The sequence below is a fragment of the Stegostoma tigrinum genome, chromosome 3 (genome assembly GCF_030684315.1).
Source record: "Stegostoma tigrinum isolate sSteTig4 chromosome 3, sSteTig4.hap1, whole genome shotgun sequence".
NCBI classification, from domain to species: Eukaryota; Metazoa; Chordata; class Chondrichthyes; order Orectolobiformes; family Stegostomatidae; genus Stegostoma; species Stegostoma tigrinum.
The window spans coordinates 12,873,795-12,894,608 of record NC_081356.1 but is presented as its reverse complement, the minus strand read 5'-3'; the positions used below and the strand labels follow the sequence as shown (position 1 = coordinate 12,894,608).

At 43.0% G+C, this 20,814-nt stretch overlaps 1 protein-coding gene across 2 annotated transcripts in view; it reads right to left on the bottom strand.

The window, feature by feature from the left end:
* LOC125450440 (FERM and PDZ domain-containing protein 1) overlaps positions 1–20,814 on the bottom strand; it is a 133,782-nt gene that overhangs the window by 64,347 nt on the left and 48,621 nt on the right. For both annotated transcript variants that reach the window (XM_048526445.2, XM_048526437.2), the window contains exons 3-8: positions 18,583–18,734; positions 16,849–16,951; positions 12,363–12,408; positions 10,340–10,444; positions 7,912–8,007; positions 1,476–1,601 (exon numbers count right to left, since the gene is read on the bottom strand). In XM_048526445.2, coding sequence (XP_048382402.2) covers positions 1,476–1,601; positions 7,912–8,007; positions 10,340–10,444; positions 12,363–12,408; positions 16,849–16,951; positions 18,583–18,734 — 628 coding nt within the window. The remainder of the gene's footprint in view (positions 1–1,475; positions 1,602–7,911; positions 8,008–10,339; positions 10,445–12,362; positions 12,409–16,848; positions 16,952–18,582; positions 18,735–20,814) is intronic.

Genomic DNA, 20,814 nt, shown 5'->3' with positions numbered 1-20,814 from the left:
TATTTTCAGTAGTGTCACTAAAACCTGTTGTTATTTCCATGTTGAATCAATTTCCACACACATTTTGCAGTTGAACAGAATTGCAATTGAACAGAAACATAAGCAATGGGAACTTGGGCGTGCCATTTGGTCTTTCTGTCCAGCTCCATCACTCAACAGAATTAGGACTAACCACGTACCTTAAGTCCACCATCCCAAACTATCTCCATATAGAACATACAACAAAGAACAGTACAGGCCCTTCGGCCCACGATGTTCTGCTGACCTATTATCCCACTAAGATCAATCTACATATCCCTTAGTTCTCTTAGAACACAAAAATCTACCACCCTGTACCCTGAACAGGCTCGATATCTGACCATCCACAGCTCTCCAGAGTACAGCATTCCAAAGATTCACAACTCAAGACATTTCTCTCTATCTCAGTCCTAGATGAGCAGCATCTCATTCTGAGGGTATGACCCTATGTTCTAGATTCACCAGCCTTGTGGGAACTTACAAAAGTAGGGAGTAACATCCAAGTTCCCGATGCGTACAGGCAACCCTGCAAAGGATGGACCGCCATTCTCTTTCTCCTCAGTCTGCTTAAAGAAAGGGCGAACCCACTTACCCACGCCAAGAATATTATGGCATCACCAATGTAATACCACATAGGTCATGTCAACAATTCCAATTATCTGTTAATTTCTTTTTAAAATTACAACCCAGTTGCTGATGTTGGCACTGGCCCGCCCCAACTCTCATTTTGTCGGGACCGGGTTCAAATGGACAGGAGGGCAATGGGCACGCCACTTGTTATATTTTATATGACATGGCACATAAAATCCATGAGGCATAATGTTTCCATTATTTCTCTTCACATTCTTCTGAACTCCAGGAAACACTGGACTCATCTACTCAACCTCCCCACACAGGACAATCACCTCATTCCATGAACCAGTCTGACTAGTCACACTCCCTCTTCTGCAGTTACATCCTTCCCTAGGTAATGGTCAGACTGTACACAGTTGTCTAGGTGTGATCTTACTAATGTCCTATAACAGTTATGAAAAGACTGTTTGGCTCCTACATCCAATCCATATGTTTATCCGAAGCAAGCATACTATTTGCCTTCCCAGAAAAGTGATTACCAGAAAATATCAGAGGTCATGTAGGGAGATATCCTCTTCACTCTTCTGTTTTCTAATACTGATCAACATTCCCATGCCAGATTTTGATGACGACAAGCGATGCCGCTATGTACAGATTCCACTTACAAAGCCTCCAAAAATTGAACATTTCCTTAGGCCTCTTTTTTTTAAATGCTGGACTTGGACAGCAAATGAATGTTAGGTCACAAATTCAACAGATATAGAGCGTGACTAAGTGTTGACATAGAAGTAGATGTGGGTAACTTTAGTTGTCTACTTAAGAGCTTGCAAAATTTCCTGGCTATCATTCCCTCATTCCCTCAGTGCACAGAAACCCCAACATACCTGCTCAATGATTTCATCATCGTGTAAGAGATAAACCTTGGTTATACTGTACCGTTCCTTCAAAACAAGAGCAAAATGTTCAATACAACGAATGGACAACTTCGACTTAAGGGTGAGGATGATATCCTGTCAAATTGCAGAAAAAAGGGGCAAAATTAATTTCTGATTGTACTTCTTAATTTCCCATTGAGGAGATATGGTCTTCATAAGTAACCCCAGCTTCCATTCATGCAATACTCCTCTGCTACAGGTTTGGACATGGAGTTGACTTTTCAAGAGCAGCTAAACAGGTTCAGCCTCTATTCATCAGGCCGTAGAAGAAACGGGGTAATCTGACAGATACATATAGGATTCTGGGGGGCCATAACAGGGTAGATATTGAGAAGATGTTTCCAGTCATGGGGGAGTTTCGAATTATGGGGACATAGCTACAGAATGAAATGCAAAAGAATTTATTTTCCCAGAGAGTGATGAATGTCTGAATTCTCAATCCCAAAGAATTGTGGAGGTGAGATCACTGTAAGTGTTTCAAGAAGCACCAGGTAGATATCTAAAATATTAAGAAGTGATCATGAAACAGGAGTTGAGGGCTGGAGAAATCAGCCATGGTACCTGAAGGGCTGAATGGCCTACTCCTCCTTTTGTTCTTATGATCCAAAAAGACTCCGAAGGCAAAGTGATTATAAGCACTTCGCAGAACCAAGAAAGAAATGGTGTTAAATTAATTAAACATCCTACCCTACTCACTGTCCAACTCAGTGTGATATCAGAAGCTCGCAGTCCCTGTTCTATTCAAGGTCTACATCCCTCACTCCATCTGCTGTGGGAAACACCCTGCTCCACCCCCTTCTCCATCCGCTCTCCACATCCGCTATTCCATAAATTGTCCAAACTTAGGTACTATCCACTATCCTGGCCTTTAATATATTGGCGTAGTGGGCATGAAGTTTCCGTTTTTCCTACAAGGTGTGATAACTGTCATTAGGTGGTGACTAATGTAGCCTCCTCACTTTGGCTGGACAAACAACAAGAGCTGCCTGGTTAGCTTGGCTCTTCAAAGGCCTGTCAGTCAGAGGTTGGCTGATTTTGTGCCCTAAAGTAAGGCAAGGCCTACTCCTCATGAGATCCAGCAGCAATAGTGCAAGTCTCCTTTATTTGCTTGCCACTCTGTGGGAAAGTGATGAGGGTCGGTCAATGCATTCGGAGGCAGGTGCAGTTTGGGCCATTTGGAGCACTCCCTCCTAACCACGCAGGTCACCCTGGTTTTCAGGGAAACCACCTCTCTTGCTGAGGAGGGATGTAAATGGAGAGATGTTAAAGGTGGTCATGTGAGGCTCTTCAGTGGCCCTTAATTGATCACGTAAGACCTTAATTGATAGCCGGTTGAGAAGTTTGCCCATGGACCTTCTTGTCTAGAACTTAATTGGTGACCAAGCATAAAGTATTTCTCCAGGTCTAACTCTCCCAAATACTATAGCTTTCTGGGGGTAGGGTAATGTATCTTCCATTACTTCTGCCTTTGGCAGGACAGGGCCCTTTGTGATTACCAGCTGTTCTTGCTTCCCTTTCCAACATCCATTGTCCGTCCTGTTCTGTCAGTGTCTAAAAGCTTTTGAAAGCTTTTTTAATTGCTGGGTACATTAACTCGCAAAGATAGAAAAGCATTTTTGGATTTGACTAACTTCAGTTATCATATATGAATCTTGACAAGAATGAGTTCACTGCAGAATTTGGCCATTCAAAACCTTTAGTGGATAAATGCTCTCATCCATTATGCAGTGAAATAACATTGGATATTATCTTCAAAATCACATTAAAAATGAAGTGTTGACCAGCAAGCCTCCCTCCATATCAATAAATTTTGCTCTATGTTTTGTTTGCTATTCTGAATATTCAGTTGCTTTTGTGTACCGCTCAAACGCATTAGAATATAGCATTCAAACAACACATTTTCATCATTTTGTTCCAAAGTGCTTTACTGCCAAAGAGTTATTTTTGAAATATAGCCAGTATTGTACCTCAATGTTAGCTCACTTCACCTATTAGCAGATGGCTACAGCATAATCAATTCTTGCTCTTGCAGTTTAAAACCAAATTAAATTCTCTAAGGTAGGATTGAACTATGATTCCCTTCCAACTTGCAATGTTTTCAGACTGCGAGGCCCTGAGCTGACATCCAGTACCGATGAGCAGGAATTTCTTCTAACTGAATACTGGAAAGACTAAAGCTACTATTGTCAAACCCTGCAGTGAACTCTGTTCTCTAGTTACCAATTCCATCTCTCTCCTGGTCAACTACCTGCAGCTGAAGTAGATTTTGAAACCGGCGTGCCACATTTGACCAGAGATTTTACTACAAATCCACATTGCTGCTCAGACTGCCTATATCCAGCATTGTCTGACTCCATCCACAGTTCATCTGTTGCTGGAACCCCCATTTGTGGCTTTAATCTTCTCTAGATTTGAATTCCTGTCAGCCTCTCAACTCCTACCCTTCGGAGGCATTAGCTCATGCAAAAATCTATTGCCTGCATATAACTTACAAGTTCCTGTTTACCCTTAACCCATCACTTTGGTGTGCATTGGCTCAACTTTTATCCTTCATTTCAAATCCCTCCATTTTCTTGACCATCCCTATTTCTGTGTGTCCTCCAGCCCTACCATTCTCCAAGATATCTGTGTTCTTCAAATTCTGGCCCCATTCAACTCCCTGACTTCAAACATTCCATCATTGATAGCCAAGCTCAGGTGTTCCCTTTCACCAATTCTTCTGCTTTTCCAACCCTCTTTCCTCCTTTAACACACCACCTAAAACCTACCTCTTTCATCAAAGAGTTTTATCGTTTGTCCTAAAATCTCTTTACACGATCTGCGTCAATTTTTGTTTCTTGACTATCCTGTGAAACACTTGATAAATCCACTCTATAAACCCAGTTTGTTGACTTTGGCATTGTTAAGAAAAATCAATTTAAATGTAACAGGCAGGTCAGAATATTAAAGGGAAATACTGCAGATACTGACAATCTGAGATAAAAAGAATAGAAAAAGCTGGAAATGCCAAGCAGGTCAAGCAGTATCAATGGAGATAGAAACAGCATTAACAACAAGTGTTCTTCAGAATGAGAGAGAGTTGGAGGTGTAACAGTTTGAAACGAGTATTGAAGACAGAAAGCAGTGAATGGCGAAAGAACGAAAGAGACAGTTTATGATGGAAGGCAGGACAGGTTAAATGACAATATGGACGATTGCACCAGGCAAAACAGGATGTTAATGAAACCAAAATTGGAGACAGTGAAGAATAATATCTCAGAGTACAACGGGATCTTAATCAGATGGGCCAATGGACCGAGGAGTAGCAGATGGAGTTTAATTTAGATAATTGTGAGGTGATAATTTGGTAAGGCAAATTAGGGCAGAACTTATACACATAATGGTACCATCCTGGGGAGTGCTGTCTTAGACTTAGGAATGCAGAGTATATATCCTTGAAAGTGGAGTCACAAGTAGACAGGATGGCGAATGGATAGGATGAATAGGCAAAATCTTTTCCCCAGGGTGGAGGAGTTCAAAACTAGGCGGCATAGGTTTAAGGCGAGAAAGGAAAGATTTAAAAGGGACCTAAGGGGCAACTGTTTCATGCAGAGGGCGGTGTGTAAATGGAATGAGCTGCCAGAGGAAGTGGTGGAGGCTGGTACAATGAATACATGAATAGTATGATGGGTACATAGATAGGAAGAGTTTAGATGGATATGGGCCAAATGCTGGCAAATGGCACTAGGTCAGATTAGGAAATCAGGACGAGTTGGACCCAAGGGTCTGTTTCTACATTGTAAAACTCCATGATTGTATGATCTACAATAGCAAGATAAAAGAACAATCTAACTCATTTCAGTCAAATGGCCAGGTCATTGAATTTAAAACAAGTCATTCACTGGACGTTGATGTCTCACAAGTGCTCTCAGAGGAGACCTCTGCTGGAAGGGAGGGTAGATTTGCTGAATCTAACCTTTACTAGCATGATAAATCCAATTCAATCTCACTGCTATTTATATTAATGAATACTCGATTGTCCCTGGTTTGATAATAAATCTGAGTCTTTACTACACATTATATTGAGTGAAATATATCCCTGGGATCACTTAATGGTCACAGCTTGTAAAAACATTGTGGCTTTTGAATAGAAATGTTGATGTAACCATTTACGACATTCAGAGTTAACAAAGCATAGCCAAAAATTGTAACAATGTGAAGTGATGTTTGTAGACAGGAAGGAATGGTTTGCATTTGATTTTTAGTTATATAGGAACAGAACTAAAAGTCAGTACCAGTATCTCTCTCCTATATCTGTGTCACTAATGCTATTTGAACAAATGGCACAACTTAAAGGTTTTAATATCTGCTAGATCTTTTGGCAACTGGACTAAGATTTTTCATTCATTTACTCCGCAAACCCCAGCCCATCGCCACTCCCCAACCCACTTCACAACCCCTATTCACCCCCAGCCCATCCCCAACCCGCTCCCCCCTCTCCCCAGTAAATGGATAAAATTAATTAAAATTAGTGTCAAAACTGGGCAAAATCAACCAAAGGGAAAATGCACAGCAAGACACAAAGAAGGAGGAATAAGAGTGAGGAATAAGAGAATGGTCAAAGAAAGAGTAGGGCCGATCAGGGATAGCATAGGGAACTTGTGTGTGGAGCCTGAGGAGGTAGGGGAAGCCCTAAATGAGTTTTTTGCTTCTGTCTTTACGAAAGAAACGACCTGTGTAGTGAATGAAACCTTTGAAGAGCAGGTGTGCATGCTGGAATGGATAGAGATAGAGGAAGCTGATGTACTGAAAATTTTGTCAAACATTAAGATTGACAAGTCGCCAGGCCCGGATCAGATTTGTCCTCGGCTGCTTTGGGAAGCGAGAAATGCAATTGCTTCGCCACTTGCGAAGATCTTTGCATCCTCGCTCTCCACTGGAGTCGTACCTGAGGACTGGAGAGAGGCAAATGTAATTCCTCTCTTCAAGAAAGGAAATAGGGAAATCCCCGGCAATTATAGACCGGTAAGTCTCTCGTCTGTCGTCTGCAAGGTGTTAGAAAGGATTCTGAGGGATAAGATTTATGACCATCTGGAAGAGCATGGCTTGATCAAATACAGTCAACACGGCTTTGTGAGGGGTAGGTCATGCCTTACAAACCTTATCGAGTTTTTTGAGGATGTGACTAGTAAGGTTGATGAGGGTCAAGCTGTGGATGTGGTGTATATGGACTTCAGTAAGGCATTTGATAAGGTTCCCCATGGAAGGCTCATTCAGAAGGTCAGGAGGAATGGGATACAGGGGAACTTAGCTGCTTGGATACAGAATTGGCTGGCCAACAGAAGACAGCGAGTGGTAGTAGAAGGAAAATATTCTGCCTGGAAGTCAGTGGTGAGTGGGGTTCCACAGGGCTCTGTCCTTGGGCCTCTACTGTTTGTAATTTTTATTAATGACTTGGACGAGGGAATTGAAGGATGGGTCAGCAAGTTTGCAGACGACACAAAGGTCGGAGGTGTCGTTGACAGTGTAGAGGGCTGTTGTAGGCTGCAGCGGGACATTGACAGGATGCAGAGATGGGCTGAGAGGTGGCAGATGGAGTTCAACCTGGATAAATGCGAGGTGATGCATTTTGGAAGGTCGAATTTGAAAACTGAGTACAGGATTAAGGATAGGATTCTTGGCAGCGTGGAGGAACAGAGGGATCTTGGTGTGCAGATACATAGATCCCTTAAAATGGCCACCCAAGTGGACAGGGTTGTTAAGAAAGCATATGGTGTTTTGGCTTTCATTAACAGGGGGATTGAGTTTAAGAGTCGTGAGATCTTGTTGCAGCTCTATAAAACTTTGGTTAGACCGCACTTGGAATACTGCGTCCAGTTCTGGGCGCCCTATTATAGGAAAGATGTGGATGCTTTGGAGAGGGTTCAGAGGAGGTTTACCAGGATGCTGCCTGGACTGGAGGGCTTATCTTATGAAGAGAGGTTGACTGAGCTCGGTCTCTTTTCATTGGAGAAAAGGAGGAGGAGAGGTGACCTAATTGAGGTATACAAGATAATGAGAGGCATAGATAGAGTCGATAGCCAGAGACTATTTCCCAGGGCAGAAATGGCTAGCACGAGGGGTCATAGTTTTAAGCTGGTTGGTGGAAAGTATAGAGGGGATGTCAGAGGCAGGTTCTTTACGCAGAGAGTTGTGAGAGCATGGAATGCGTTGCCAGCAGCAGTTGTGGAAGCAAGGTCATTGGGGTCATTTAAGAGACTGCTGGACATGCATATGGTCACAGAAATTTGAGGGTGCATCCATGAGGATCAATGGTCGGCACAACATTGTGGGCTGAAGGGCCTGTTCTGTGCTGTACTGTTCTATGTTCTATGTTCTATGTTCTAAAACCTGTAACCATCATTACCTTCACCGTTGTATTTTTCTCATATCGAAAGGCTTTGGTCTGTCCATTTTCCAAATACACCTTGAGAACACTGGGCATGAAAAGAAGTGAGTTACCCTGCGGGAATGATAAAACACAAAATTCTAGGATTTCTTAGGAAAATAGATAAGCAAAATAAAACATAATACACTCTTCATTAACTTTGGTACAAATACTAAAATGGGAGACAGTACAGGAAGAGAGTTTGTTAAGCATATACATAAAATACATATATATGTGGGTGTCTTTGTGTGTGTGTGTCTGGGTGCTTGCATTCTGTGTGTGACTGTGTTTGTGTGTGTGTGTGTATGTGTGTGTGTGTGTGTCTGTGTGTCTGTGTGTGTGTGTCTGTGTATGTGTATTTCTATGTGCCTGTGTTTGTGTGTGTGTGTGTGTGTGTGTGTGTCTGTGTGCACGCGCCTATGTATGTGTGCCTGTCTGTCTTTTTGTGTGTGTCTCTGTGTTGTTGTATTCTCTACAGTTTGCCTCCAAAGTTCCTCCTGGAGTTTCAGATCTAATCTGTCCAGGTATTCATGAAGTTCTTGCTGTCATTTTGTTCCAAAGTTTATTCACACACACAAATCCATAGAAATACTCAGCTATTCCTTTGGGGCTCTGATTAGACAACCAAGAAAAGCTCCATCAGAGCCATAGGTATTTTGTTTTTTGGTATTTATATTCATTAATATAAATAACAGTGAGATTGAATTGGATCGATCGTGCTGGTAAAGGTTAGATTCAGCAAATCTACCCTCCCTTTCAGCAGAGGTCTCCTCCGAGAGCACTGGTGAGACATAAACTTCCAGAGAATGACTTGGGTGGGGTTGGGTTGGGGAGCTTCTTGTGCCTGAAGTTCCAGATTTCCAGCCTTAATAAGGGTCTTGTGTTAAGCCTAGAGTTGGTAGATCTAATGAAGGACATACAGCTACTTCAGGTGAGCGAACGCAGTCCCCAAAATGTAGCTGGTGTGTGGGGACTAAATCATTGTCTGGACATCCAAAAAAGTAGTGGCATTAATAGCAGTTGGCACCATGGTACAAGGTACCAGGGGATCTACTGTCCAGCCATGTATGGAGCACAAACTATTTTTTGTAACGTTATGGGGAAGACAGACAGGGTCCTTCCAGTTCTACATTGGCTGGAACAAAGCAGAATGCAGGAAACTATAGACTAGTTATTGCGGCACCTTATCAAATGGTTTCCAGAAGTCCAGATATACTACATCTACAGGACCCCCATTATTCACTTTGCTTGTTACATCTTCAAGGAGCTCTAGCAAATTACATGAATTACTCTTCATAAAGAGCACGAATTACTCTTGATAAAACCGTGCTGGCTCTGGAGGGTTGTGTTTTACTTGCCACAGGTCCTGTTACTACTTATTCATGGATTCTAACAATTTCCCAATGACAGACATTAAACTAACTGTTCTGTAGTTTCCTACTTTCTACCTCCCTCCTTTTTTGAATGACTGCTTTACATTAGCAATTTTCTAATCCACTAGAACCTTTCCAGAATCCAGGGAATTTTGGAATACTGTAATCAATGCATTCACTATCTCTGCTGTCACTTCCTTTAAGACCATAGGGTATTGCCCAATATGGATTTGCCTGCCTTTAATCCCAATAGTTTGCTCAGAATCTTTTCCCTAGTGATAGCAATTGCTATAAATTCTACCTTTTCCATAATCTCTGCATTACTTGTTACTATTGAGGTGATTTATGTGTCTTCCACTTAGAAAACCGAAGCAAAATAATGATTTGGGGTCTCTGCCAACTCTGTGCTCCCCACTATTAACTCCTAATCTCAAAAGGACCCACATTCATTTTAGCTACTGCCATCCTTTTATATACTTATAGCATCTTTTATATTTTGCACTAGTTTTCTTTCATAACTAACCTTTGTTCCTTTTATTACTTTTTAGTGACCCTTTGTTGATCTTTAAATGTTTCCTAATTCTCCTGACCTTTGCAGTTTGGCATGCCTTAGTTTTTGCCCTTGTGTTATCTTGATTTCCTTGCTCAGCAATGGATGTTTTTATCCCTCTTACATTCTTGCCTTATTCTCTCTATTATATTTTAGTTGGGAGGAATTCAGTGTCTCTTTAAAGATTCATCAACAGTCCTACACTTCAGCCTTTCTGCCCAGCCCCCTAGGGTCAAATCTGCCCTTCTGCCCATGTAATTACCTTTGTTCAACCCCAGAATATTAGTACGGGACTCAAGTTCCACTAATGCTTGCCACCATCAAATTTATTTTCAGGCCTTCAGGGCACATAAAGCCAATTAGGCGTCCAATGCTTTATGAAAAAATAAAGGTCACCCAGTCCAGACCATACTGGGAGTCCGTCAGGTTAGTTATGATCTGGTTGAAGTGGTCAGTGAGCTAAATGCATGAGGAAGGCACAAACCTGCGTGTGGCCATTGACAATCACTTCTTCAGCAAAGCGTACTTTGACAGGATTACTTTTCAGTCTGGCTCGCTTTTCTTCAGTAATAAATGATGACTTGGGCCCCTGAATACAAACAGAAACCATGACATTTAAACAACAGCGTTGGCATTTTGTGTTGATAATGTATGGTAGTACTGATGTTCTGAGTTCCAGAAGTTTGATTGTAACCCAAAACATGAACATGCAAACAAGGAACGAGACTAGGTTTTCAAAACTCCTTTGTCATTCAATAAAGACTGTGACTGATCTGATTTTAACCTCAACTCTACGTTCCTGCATCTCCCTGATAATCCTTCACCCCTTCAGTCATCAAGAATCTATCTATCTCTGCCTTAAAAATATTTAAAGATTCTGCATCCACTGCTTTTTGAGGAAGGGGATTCTAAAAACTCACAACTCTCTGACAGAAAAAGGGCTTCCTCGTCTCTGTTCTAACTGGGTGCCTCCTTATTTAAAAAAAATGATCTCTAGTTCTCAGATTCTCTCGCAGACGAGACTTGAATCCTTTCAACATGTGCTCATTCAAGTCCTCCCAAGATCTTACATGTTTTAATTGAGCCAGCTCTAACTCTTCAAAACTCCGCAGCATACAGGCCTAGCTTGTATGCAGTACTCCAGATGAGGTCTCACCAATGCCCTGTATAACTGATACATAATCTCCCTACTCTTGTAATCAATTCCCCTTGCAATAAACCATTCAAATTGCGCCACTTAACCTTTTGTACTCATCTGAAACAGAACATGACATGTTGGTTTAACAATTCAACTCTAAAAATGCACTGCTTGCCTCAGTCTTGCACTGAAGCTCATCCAATATCCTGTCATAGCACGGACTTCTAGTTAGTTAGAGCGAGCCTGAGGTCTAGTTGACTATTATTGCTCCACTTTAGGATACACTGCCGTTAATGATCAAATCTTCACTTGTAGCCTACATAATGCCTGGAAACTTCTTTGATTATGTACCTTGATAACACATCGCTCAAGACAAAAGTCCATTGAAGTTATGAATCAAATGCTTTTGACATGAGCTGGTTGAATTTGCATCATATCTGGATCAATGTATTGTCTCATCGAACTCTACCAAGTGTTAATTGAGCATAAAGCACAATCCCATTTTGACTCAGGTAGCTTGCTGCCAGCTTACTTCAAGACATCTGGTTCTCTAAATGCTAAGGCAGCAGGGTCAATTGAAGCTTCCAAGACTGGGCTTGATAGATTTTTATTAGATAACGAATACTCAGCAGCAGTGAGTAAATAAAGAGGAGGAACAGCTCAGTTATGATCTCTCTGACTGAAGGAGCAGGACAAGTAGCCTACTCCTTTTCCTATGAGCAAGATCACATGTCCACCCTAGATTTTTTATTTATTCTTTCACAGGACGAGGGTGTCGCTGACCAGGCAGCATTTATTCCCCATCCATAATTGCCCAGAGGGCAGTTCAGAGTCAACCACAATGCTGTGGGTCTGGAGTCACATGTAGGCCAGACCAGGTAAAGATGGCAGATTTCTTCCCTAAAGGACATTAGTGAACCAGATGGGATTTTGTCAACAATCGACAATGGGTTCATGGTCATCATTAGACTCTTAATTCCAGATATTTATTGAATACAAATTCCACCATCTGCCGTGGTTGGATTCGAACCCAGGTCCCCAGAATGTTAGCTGGGTCGCTGGATTAACGGTCCAGTGATAATACCACTGAGCCATCACCATTGATATCAGCACCCATCTTAGCTTTCGAGCCATTATATCTGAGATGAGAGGAATATCATGTCATTCAAAATGCCAATGTAAGTGCCAGACTAAAGTATTTAATAACTGAATCTGAATCACGAAGGGTGAATCTCTTCTGGACTGCAACCAAGTCATGCACAAATGTGGATTGACAGCAATTGAAGAGAAGCCCAAGAGGAAATTTTCCCTGATGACCATGAGTAGCTTTGGAAAGCTCTGCTTTTTAAAGTAGAAAGATTGTACTCACTGAAGTATTTCGAAGTACAGTGACTGTAACAGTGTTACCACATTCCCTGCAATAAACAATTTGACAAATATTAAAGCAATGTGAGGCCAGAGCAGAAAAATAAAAGGACACCTGGCTAAAACTTACAAGATTAACCTGGCACAGAATATTATTTTCTGGGATCAGGGGAAGTCACAAGAATTATACAGCTTGGAAACAGAACCTTCGGTCCAACTTAGCCACACTGACCAGACGTCCCATTCTGACCAATTCCCATTTTCCAGCTAAAGATAATAAAATGTGAGGCTGGATGAACACAGCAGGCCAAGCAGCATCTCAGGAGCACAAAAGCTGATGTTTCGGGCCTAGACCCTTCATCAGAGAGGGGGATGGGGTGAGGGTTCTGGAATAAATAGGGAGAGAGGGGGAGGCGGACCGAAGATGGAGAGAAAAGAAGATAGGTGGAGAGGAGAGTACACGTGGGGAGGTAGGGAGGGGATAGGTCAGTCCAGGGAAGACGGACAGGTCAAGGAGGTGGGATGAGGTTAGTAGGTAGCTGGGGGAGCGGCTTGGTGTGGGAGGAAGGGATGGGTGAGAGGAAGAACCGGTTAGGGAGGCAGAGACAGGTTGGACTGGTTTTGGGATGCAGTGGGTGGGGGGGGAAGAGCTGGGCTGGTTGTGTGGTGCAGTGGGGGGAGGGGACGAACTGGGCTGGTTTTGGGATGTGGTGGGGGAAGGGGAGATTTTGAAGCTGGTGAAGTCCACATTGATACCATTGGGCTGCAGGGTTCCCAAGCTGAATATGAGTTGCTATTCCTGCAACCTTCGGGTGGCATCATTTGGCCCATATACCTCTAAACCCTTCCTATTCATATATGTTGATATAATAAGGGTATAGCTGGATGAACACAGCAGGCCAAGCAGCATCAGAGGAGCAAGAAGGCTAATGTTTCGGGCCTAAACCTTTCTTCATTTTCTGAAAAGGGGTCTAGGCCCAAAACGTCAGCCTTCCTGCTCCTGAGATGCTGCTTGGCCTGCTGTGTCCATCCAGCTCTACACCTTGTTATCTCAGATTCTCCAGCATCGGCACTTCCTACTGTCTCTTATTCACATAATACTGTTGTGATTTACCCATCTCAGTCCACCTCACTCGGACTGTTGTTCAATGTTAAAGGTAATGGCATCATAATCTTACAAGGCCCGTGGGACTGCTCTCTCCTTGGAAAGAGAGAGAGAGAGATGATTAGTGAATTAGAATTAGGCTTATTGTCACATGTACTCGAGTCACAAAAGAACAGGAGCACAATGTCACCAACACACACCACCATCTTAGGTGCAAATACCTAAGTACAAATCTTACATACAAAAATAGAGAAAATAAATAAAACATATGACAGTACATTACAGATATACACAAGTTAAGAAAATAACAAATAAACTAAAAAAGTAGACCTTATAGTCTTTCTATAAGGGCTTGCTATAATAGTTACAGAGATAGTAGGAACTGCCGATGCTGGCGAATCTGAGATAACACGGTAGGAAGCTGGATGAACACAGCAGGACAAGCAGCATCAGAGAGGTGGTTTAGCCTGAGTTTCAGGCAAGGGGAGAGGTTGAGAAGGAGAGTCCTTCATGGTAACCTACACTTCAAATTCTTCAGCATCAGAAACATTCCTGATGCACAATAGCAATAAAGTTCCAGTACACGTCCAGAGTTTATATACAAAGGGCAAAGACGTCTTCCCTTAAGCAGTCTCCCACAAGCCCAGATAAAAGTAGTCTAAAGTTTAATGAAGATGTTAGCCTCACACATTCTGGATTTGATCCTGAACACACTGGAGTTTAAACTACATCCAAGGGAGTACAAGTCATAAGTCGGACCACACTTAGTTTTATATATTTGGTTCTAACAAACCCTGTTTCCAATGTTTTGCATGTATTTAAATTTGGAATGCTGTGAGGATTTCTACACAAATGGGAGCCCCATTAAAATTTTCTGCTGGACAGTTCTTAAGATCCAGTCAGACAACTTGGGTGACACATTGAGCCAACACTGTCTAAGTCCAAGACCCTTGACAAAACTTTTAACAGAAAGCAAATCAAATACAGTAAAGATACTGAGAGATTCTTCAGTAATGATCCCCGCCCGAGCACTGAGTCCTGGAGCTGTAGACATTGGGTTAGAGTAATATTTTCCAAGGGGCTCTGGGTTTGACAAATTCACATGCAATATATATCTTGCTTTGGCTCATCACTCACGAACAATCTTCTAACTAATACTTAAAATGCTTTTTGCAACTGGATATCTGACAGAATACATGGCAACGTAAAGCACGCTTATGGGACTATGGACACTCAACTGTACATATAATGGAGAATTCAACTTAGATAAACAAACAAGAACTCAACTGTGTGCACAATAGAGTGTTCAACTGTGTGTATTTGTGGAGTATTTGGCTGTATGTGCAATGGGGTACTGTTTGTGTGTGCAATGATATACAGTGGAGCATTCAGCAGTTTGTGAAATGGAATACTCTATTGTGTATATATAGAGTATTTGATGATATGCATATTTGAGTATTTGACTGTATGTATAACCTGACAGTGTGCCTATCAAAGTATTCAATATTGTGTACAAAAGTGTTTGTCTATGTCAATGAATATTCAAATATGTGTGAAATGGGATATTCAATTGTGTATGTGTGTGTAATAGAGCACTAGACTGGGTGCGCAATGGAATATGCAACTTTGCATGTGAAGAAATATTCAATTGTCTGTGTGATGGTCCATTCAGCTGTGTGGCCATGCGTGATGGTATATTCAGCCATGGGTGATGCTATATTCGGCCGTGCGTAATGGTATATTCGGCCGTGCATGATGGTATATTCGGCCGTGTGTAATGGTTTTTTCAGCCATGCATAATGCTTTATTCGGCCGTGCATAATGGTTTTTTTGGCCGTGCGTGATGGTATATTCAGCTGTGGGTGATGGTATATTCGGCCATGCGTGATGGTATATTCGGCCATGGGTGATGCTATATTCGGCCGTGCGTAATGGTATATTCGGCCGTGCATGATGGTATATTCGGCCGTGTGTAATGGTTTTTTCAGCCATGCATAATGCTTTATTCGGCCGTGCATAATGGTTTTTTTGGCCGTGCGTGATGGTATATTCAGCTGTGGGTGATGGTATATTTGGCCGTGCATAATGGTTTTTTTGGCCGTGCGTGATGGTATATTTGGCCGTGGGTGATGGTATATTCGGCCATGCGTGATGGTATATTCGGCTGTGGGTGATGGTATATTCGGCCGTGCGTGATGGTATATTCGGCCATGCATAATGGTTTTCTCGGCCGTGCGTAATGGCTTTTTCAGCCGTGTGTAATGGTATATTCGGCCGTGCGTGATGGTTTTTTTGGCCATGCGTAATGGTTTTTTCAGCCGTGTGTAATGGTATATTCAGTTGTGTGTAATGGTATATTTGGCTGTGTGTAATGGTATATTCGGCCGTGTATAATGGTATATTCGGCCATGCGTAATGGTTTTCTCGGCCGTGCGTAATAACTTTTTCAGCCATGCGTATTGGTATATTCGGCCGTGCGTAATGGTTTTCTTCGGCCGTGCATAATGGCTTTTTCAGCCGTGCATAATGGTTTTTACAGCCGTGCGTAATGGTTTTCTCGGCCGTGTGTAATGGTTTTCTTGGCTGTGCGTAATGGTTTTGTCAGCCATGCGTAATGGTATATTCGGCCGTGCGTAATGGTATATTCGGCTGTGTGTAATGGCTTTTTCAGCCGTGCGTAATGGTATATTCGGCCATGCGTGATGGTTTTTTCAGCCGTGTGTAATGGTTTTTTCAGCCGTGCGTAATGGTTCTTTCAGCCGTGCGTAATGGTTTTTCCGGCCGTGCGTAATGGTATATTCGGCCGTGTGTAATGGTTTTTTTCAGCCATGCGTAATGGTATATTCGGCCGTGTGTAATGCTTTTCTCGGCCGTGCGTAATGGTTTTTCGGCCGTGCGTAATGGTATATTCGGCCGTGCGTAATGGTTTTTCAGCCATGTATAATGGTATATTCGGCCATGTGTAAAGTAATGTTTGATAGTGCATGTAGCGGAGAACTCAACTGTTTGTGTAAATCAGTCTATGTGATGGTTTATATATAGAACACTGTTGTGCAAGAAGCCTGGGTGAGTTGCTGTAGAACTAAAGAGATACATAACACTCAATGAAATCTTGTTGGTGATCTTCCTTTAGAACTGCAAACAGTCTTCTACACTTCCTCAATCAATGTTGTTTTAATTCTGAGTTTGTCACCACCAACAGCTTGCATTTACATAGCACCTTGAACGTCATAAGTCTTCATAATTCTAACATCATAGGAAGCTCACCTACTAAAGTACTTCAAGCCACTTTGTGTTTCTCTTGTGGCCCTCAAGTAATGGTCATGAATGATTTTAGTAATTATTAAAACATTACATTCAGCGAATGTGCATAAAGGACCCTCACCTAATAATATTATCAATATGTTCCTGGGAAATCATATCCAGGGGCATGTTATTAATTTGTACAATCTGATCTCCTGGGAACAGCTTCCCCTCTCCAGGACCACCTAAGAAGCAAAAGGAAATCAACATATTTTTGGATGTAGCATAAGCTGTCCTTTACAAGAACAGGAGAGAAAGCTGAAAGTACATGGAAGGCTCATCAGCATGTGCAAAGGATAAAAAAAAACTAATCATGCATACTTTCATTTTACAACTGGGCATCTTGCTGCCTGAGGTTCGTCTCATCTCAATGCAAAGGGAATGATGCCTTTCTCAGGTCGTGGAGACAGGTGAACTTCCTTGTACAGGAAGAGGGAACAGTAATAATGTCAACGGAGCTAAGGAATCCTACATGTGTTGAATAATCACTGTGCATCACAGCTTAGAACCAAAGGACTAACATGACAGAAATCCCATGGAAACTGATGTTGGGTCAAGGACAGGAGCTCACCAAAAATAACCAAAGCAAATGTGTATGGAGTTTGCATGTTCTTCCCGTGTCTGCGTGGGTTTGGTCCGATTTCCTCCCACAGTCCAAAAACGTGCAGGTTGTGGGAAATTGGCCAGGCTCACAAGGCCCCGTAGTGTGCAGGCTCAATAGGTTAACTATGGTAAATACGGGGTTAAAGGGATAGTGTGGGATGCTTTTTAGAGGGTTGGTGCATAATAATTCAACAAAAATAATGAAGAGGTTAAAGGCATTAAAGTGCAGGAGCAGAAGATTCCAACGCAGAGTTAAAGGAAGATGGTGCAGACAGTACATATGCCTGAACTGTAACCTTTCAAAGCTGAGGAAATAGTCCCATAGGCTCCAAAATTGCACCTGCCACTCCACCAGTTGAGAAAGGAAGAAGAAATCTAGTGAATTATGGCCCAATTAGTTTCAGGTCCAGCATTGCAAATATCTAGATCCATTATCAAGGATAGGGTGATGAAAGATGTAGCTCATTTTCAGCTGATCGGAGGCAGCGAGCATGGAGTTATAAAGGGTCTATCGTGCCTGAAAAATCTCAACCATTTGTTTTAAAAACATGAGGAGGCAGCCTTTGGGTCCTCACGTCAACAGGTCCTACTCCTTGGGTAGAATCCAGCAGTGGGAAGATAAGCCACTTTTATGTCCTTATTGTGGGGCGGTGGTCTTGAGGAGTCAGGGTAGTGCCTCAGGACAAGTTAGCGGCAAGAACGGGGACATGGCTTTGAGGCCATTCCCTTGCCCCCATTGTCCCTAGTTTGGGGAAAATTGAGGCCTCATACCCTAACCCAGTTTGCAGGTTGTAATGGCTTCCCAGTTAGGAAACTGGGCACCTTTCTTGTCAAAGGGGGAGGCAGATAATTGGGAAGCAGATGGGTTGAGGCCCTTAATTGAATAATTAATTAGTAGAGGTCAAAAAGGTCACCTATGCCTTGTTTTAATTAATTATTTAAGTGGCAGGAAGCGGGTGAGGGGCCAAGCCAATTACATCACCTACTGACCACCTTCAGGGAAGGGAAAATTCCACCCTAAATATTCTCATCATGGCAAAGCTGATAAAGTACTGTATAAGGACTGTGTGGCAGGCAGCGTGGGATGAAGTCAGGGTTAATGTTGGATGTGTTGAGATAGACTGCATCAGTTAAAAGCCCTGCCTCTATCAGACCCGCTTGAAAACTCTTCTTGCCTTCCCTCAGTTGCAACCTCCCATTCCCAGGTATTTACCTGCAGTGACAGACCTCACACATACTGGTGAATCTTCTGAGATCACAAATCCATGGTCCAGAAATGGATCTTTGATTATCTTCACTGTCACCTTCAATGGGCTGCTCAGCTGGTTCGTGTTAGCAGTCGCTCCATTGGCTGGACCTCGATTCCTTCAAACAAAAACAAAACAAAGTCCTATTTGTCAATCACTTTCAGTATCTTTTAATTTTTCCTGTCCTTTAATCCACCACACACGTTCTTCCCCTCCCCATTTCCGCACCTAACCCCTAGGTTCCTGCAAACTCATTACTCGTTGCCTCGCTTCATGTTGGCTTCCTGAGAAATGGGTCATTGTAAAAGGGATTTCCTCTGCTCCTCCATATCCACTCCAACACTGACACACTCATTCCCTAGAACAAGAGGGACCTGCCACAACCAGGGTGAAAAATTCCAGAGATAATGGGAACTGCAGATGCTGGAGATTCCAAGATAATAAAATGTGAGGCTGGATGAACACAGCAGGCCAAGCAGCATCTCAGGAGCACAAATTCCATCAAGCTGTTTCAAGAACATCAGGTAGAAGATTCTCGGAGAGACAAAAGAATCAAAGAAAGGCCTTAAAAGTCACAGAACTGCTGTCTTGTCCAGAATGCAGCAAAAGACTGAGGATGTGGTCAAAATGCAACTTTGTGAATAAAATCAGGAAATATTCAACGGCGTCTGTGGAGGAATTTTCAAGTTAGTGAATCACTGACGTACCTGCTGAGGCGAATGATCAGCCATGGTCTAGAATGGTGGAACAGGCTTAAGGGTCTGAATGGTCTGTTCAGGTTCCAATTTGCCCTCATCAGTCAGGGTGTAAATTTCCCCTCCCTGGAGATGGTGAGGATGGGGCAAATATTTGGCTGAGTCGACCCGAAGCTGTATTCACCCCTTTCTCACAACCTCAGTTCCAGGTGAGAAAATCAGCCTGCCAATGATTAAAGTCTCTGATCGATCAACTCATGGGCACTTGACGCCCTGAGCCAGTCATTGGTCCAAATGCCCATTTTCCCAGCCATTGGGGACAGCGTGTGCCCTCCTCACAGGGATGCTCCATTTGCCTCATTCTGGGGCTAATTGGGACATGGGGCCATTGCTGACCTACACCCCCAAGAGTGCCCCCAAAATACCCACTTACCTCCCCACTGGTGAACCTGGTCACGGTGTGCCACTTGCACCTCCAGGCACAGTCCCTGAGCCTACTAGCCTCAGATTGGCCAGTTACCTCTAGCTGGGAGCACGGATAGGGGACAGCAGTGAGGATCTGGTGGCCAGGCTCCTGATTGGATGAAGAAGAAGCCCTTAAGTACCAAACTGATGCTTAATCTAGCTTTCATGCTGGTGTGGTAGGCAGGCGCATTGGTAGATTAATGCCCCTGAAGTTGCCTGATCCCACACTTAGTGCACATTAAATCCTAGCCTTAGGGATGGACCAGGTTTTAAGCAAATGCAAAGGCAGAGAATGGAATGAAAAACCATGGGGTGGTTTGTGATGAGAATGAAGGCTGTCCAAAGATGTGCAGGTTAGGGTGAACTGGCCGTGCTAAATTGCCCACAGTGTGCAGGGATGTGCAGGCTAGGCGGATTAGCCGTGGGAAATGCAGGGTTACAGGGACACAGTAGGGGGTTGGTCTGGGTGGGATGCTCTACAGAAGACTCGACGAGCTGAATGGCTTGCTCTTAGACTGTAGGGATTTTATGAATATCACACATCAACATAGGATGTTTATGGGCTGACACTGGGGAAATGGCACTCACTGATTTCAGCACCAGGTTACCGACTGTTGGACTCTTAGCACACAATGTCTTCAGCACTCAATTATAGGCTGCCAGGGTCTGTGATTTAACTTTCTTTTTTAGTGCAGAAAGGGAGGCAGACAGTGGGGTAAATCTTTCAGTCAAACGTAGGGATTAACGTGTCATTGTACAGCCCAGTGCAATGCCAACATCAGAGCTGCCAGCAGTTCCCACACCAAATACAATCTGCGTGTTTCAAGTAAATGGTGATGTGTACAAGTCAGGGGGTCCACACAGTCAGTCAATCACACCTTAGGGGGTTCATCAGTTCAACTGCATGGGATGGTAGGATGGTCAATTGTTTTGATAGTTGGCATTGTGGACCAGTCTTTCTTGCAATGAGACAAAGAGAGGGGCTGAGTGTGATACAGAGGGACACAAGAGTGGAGGGTGGTGATGATGAGCTGGAGA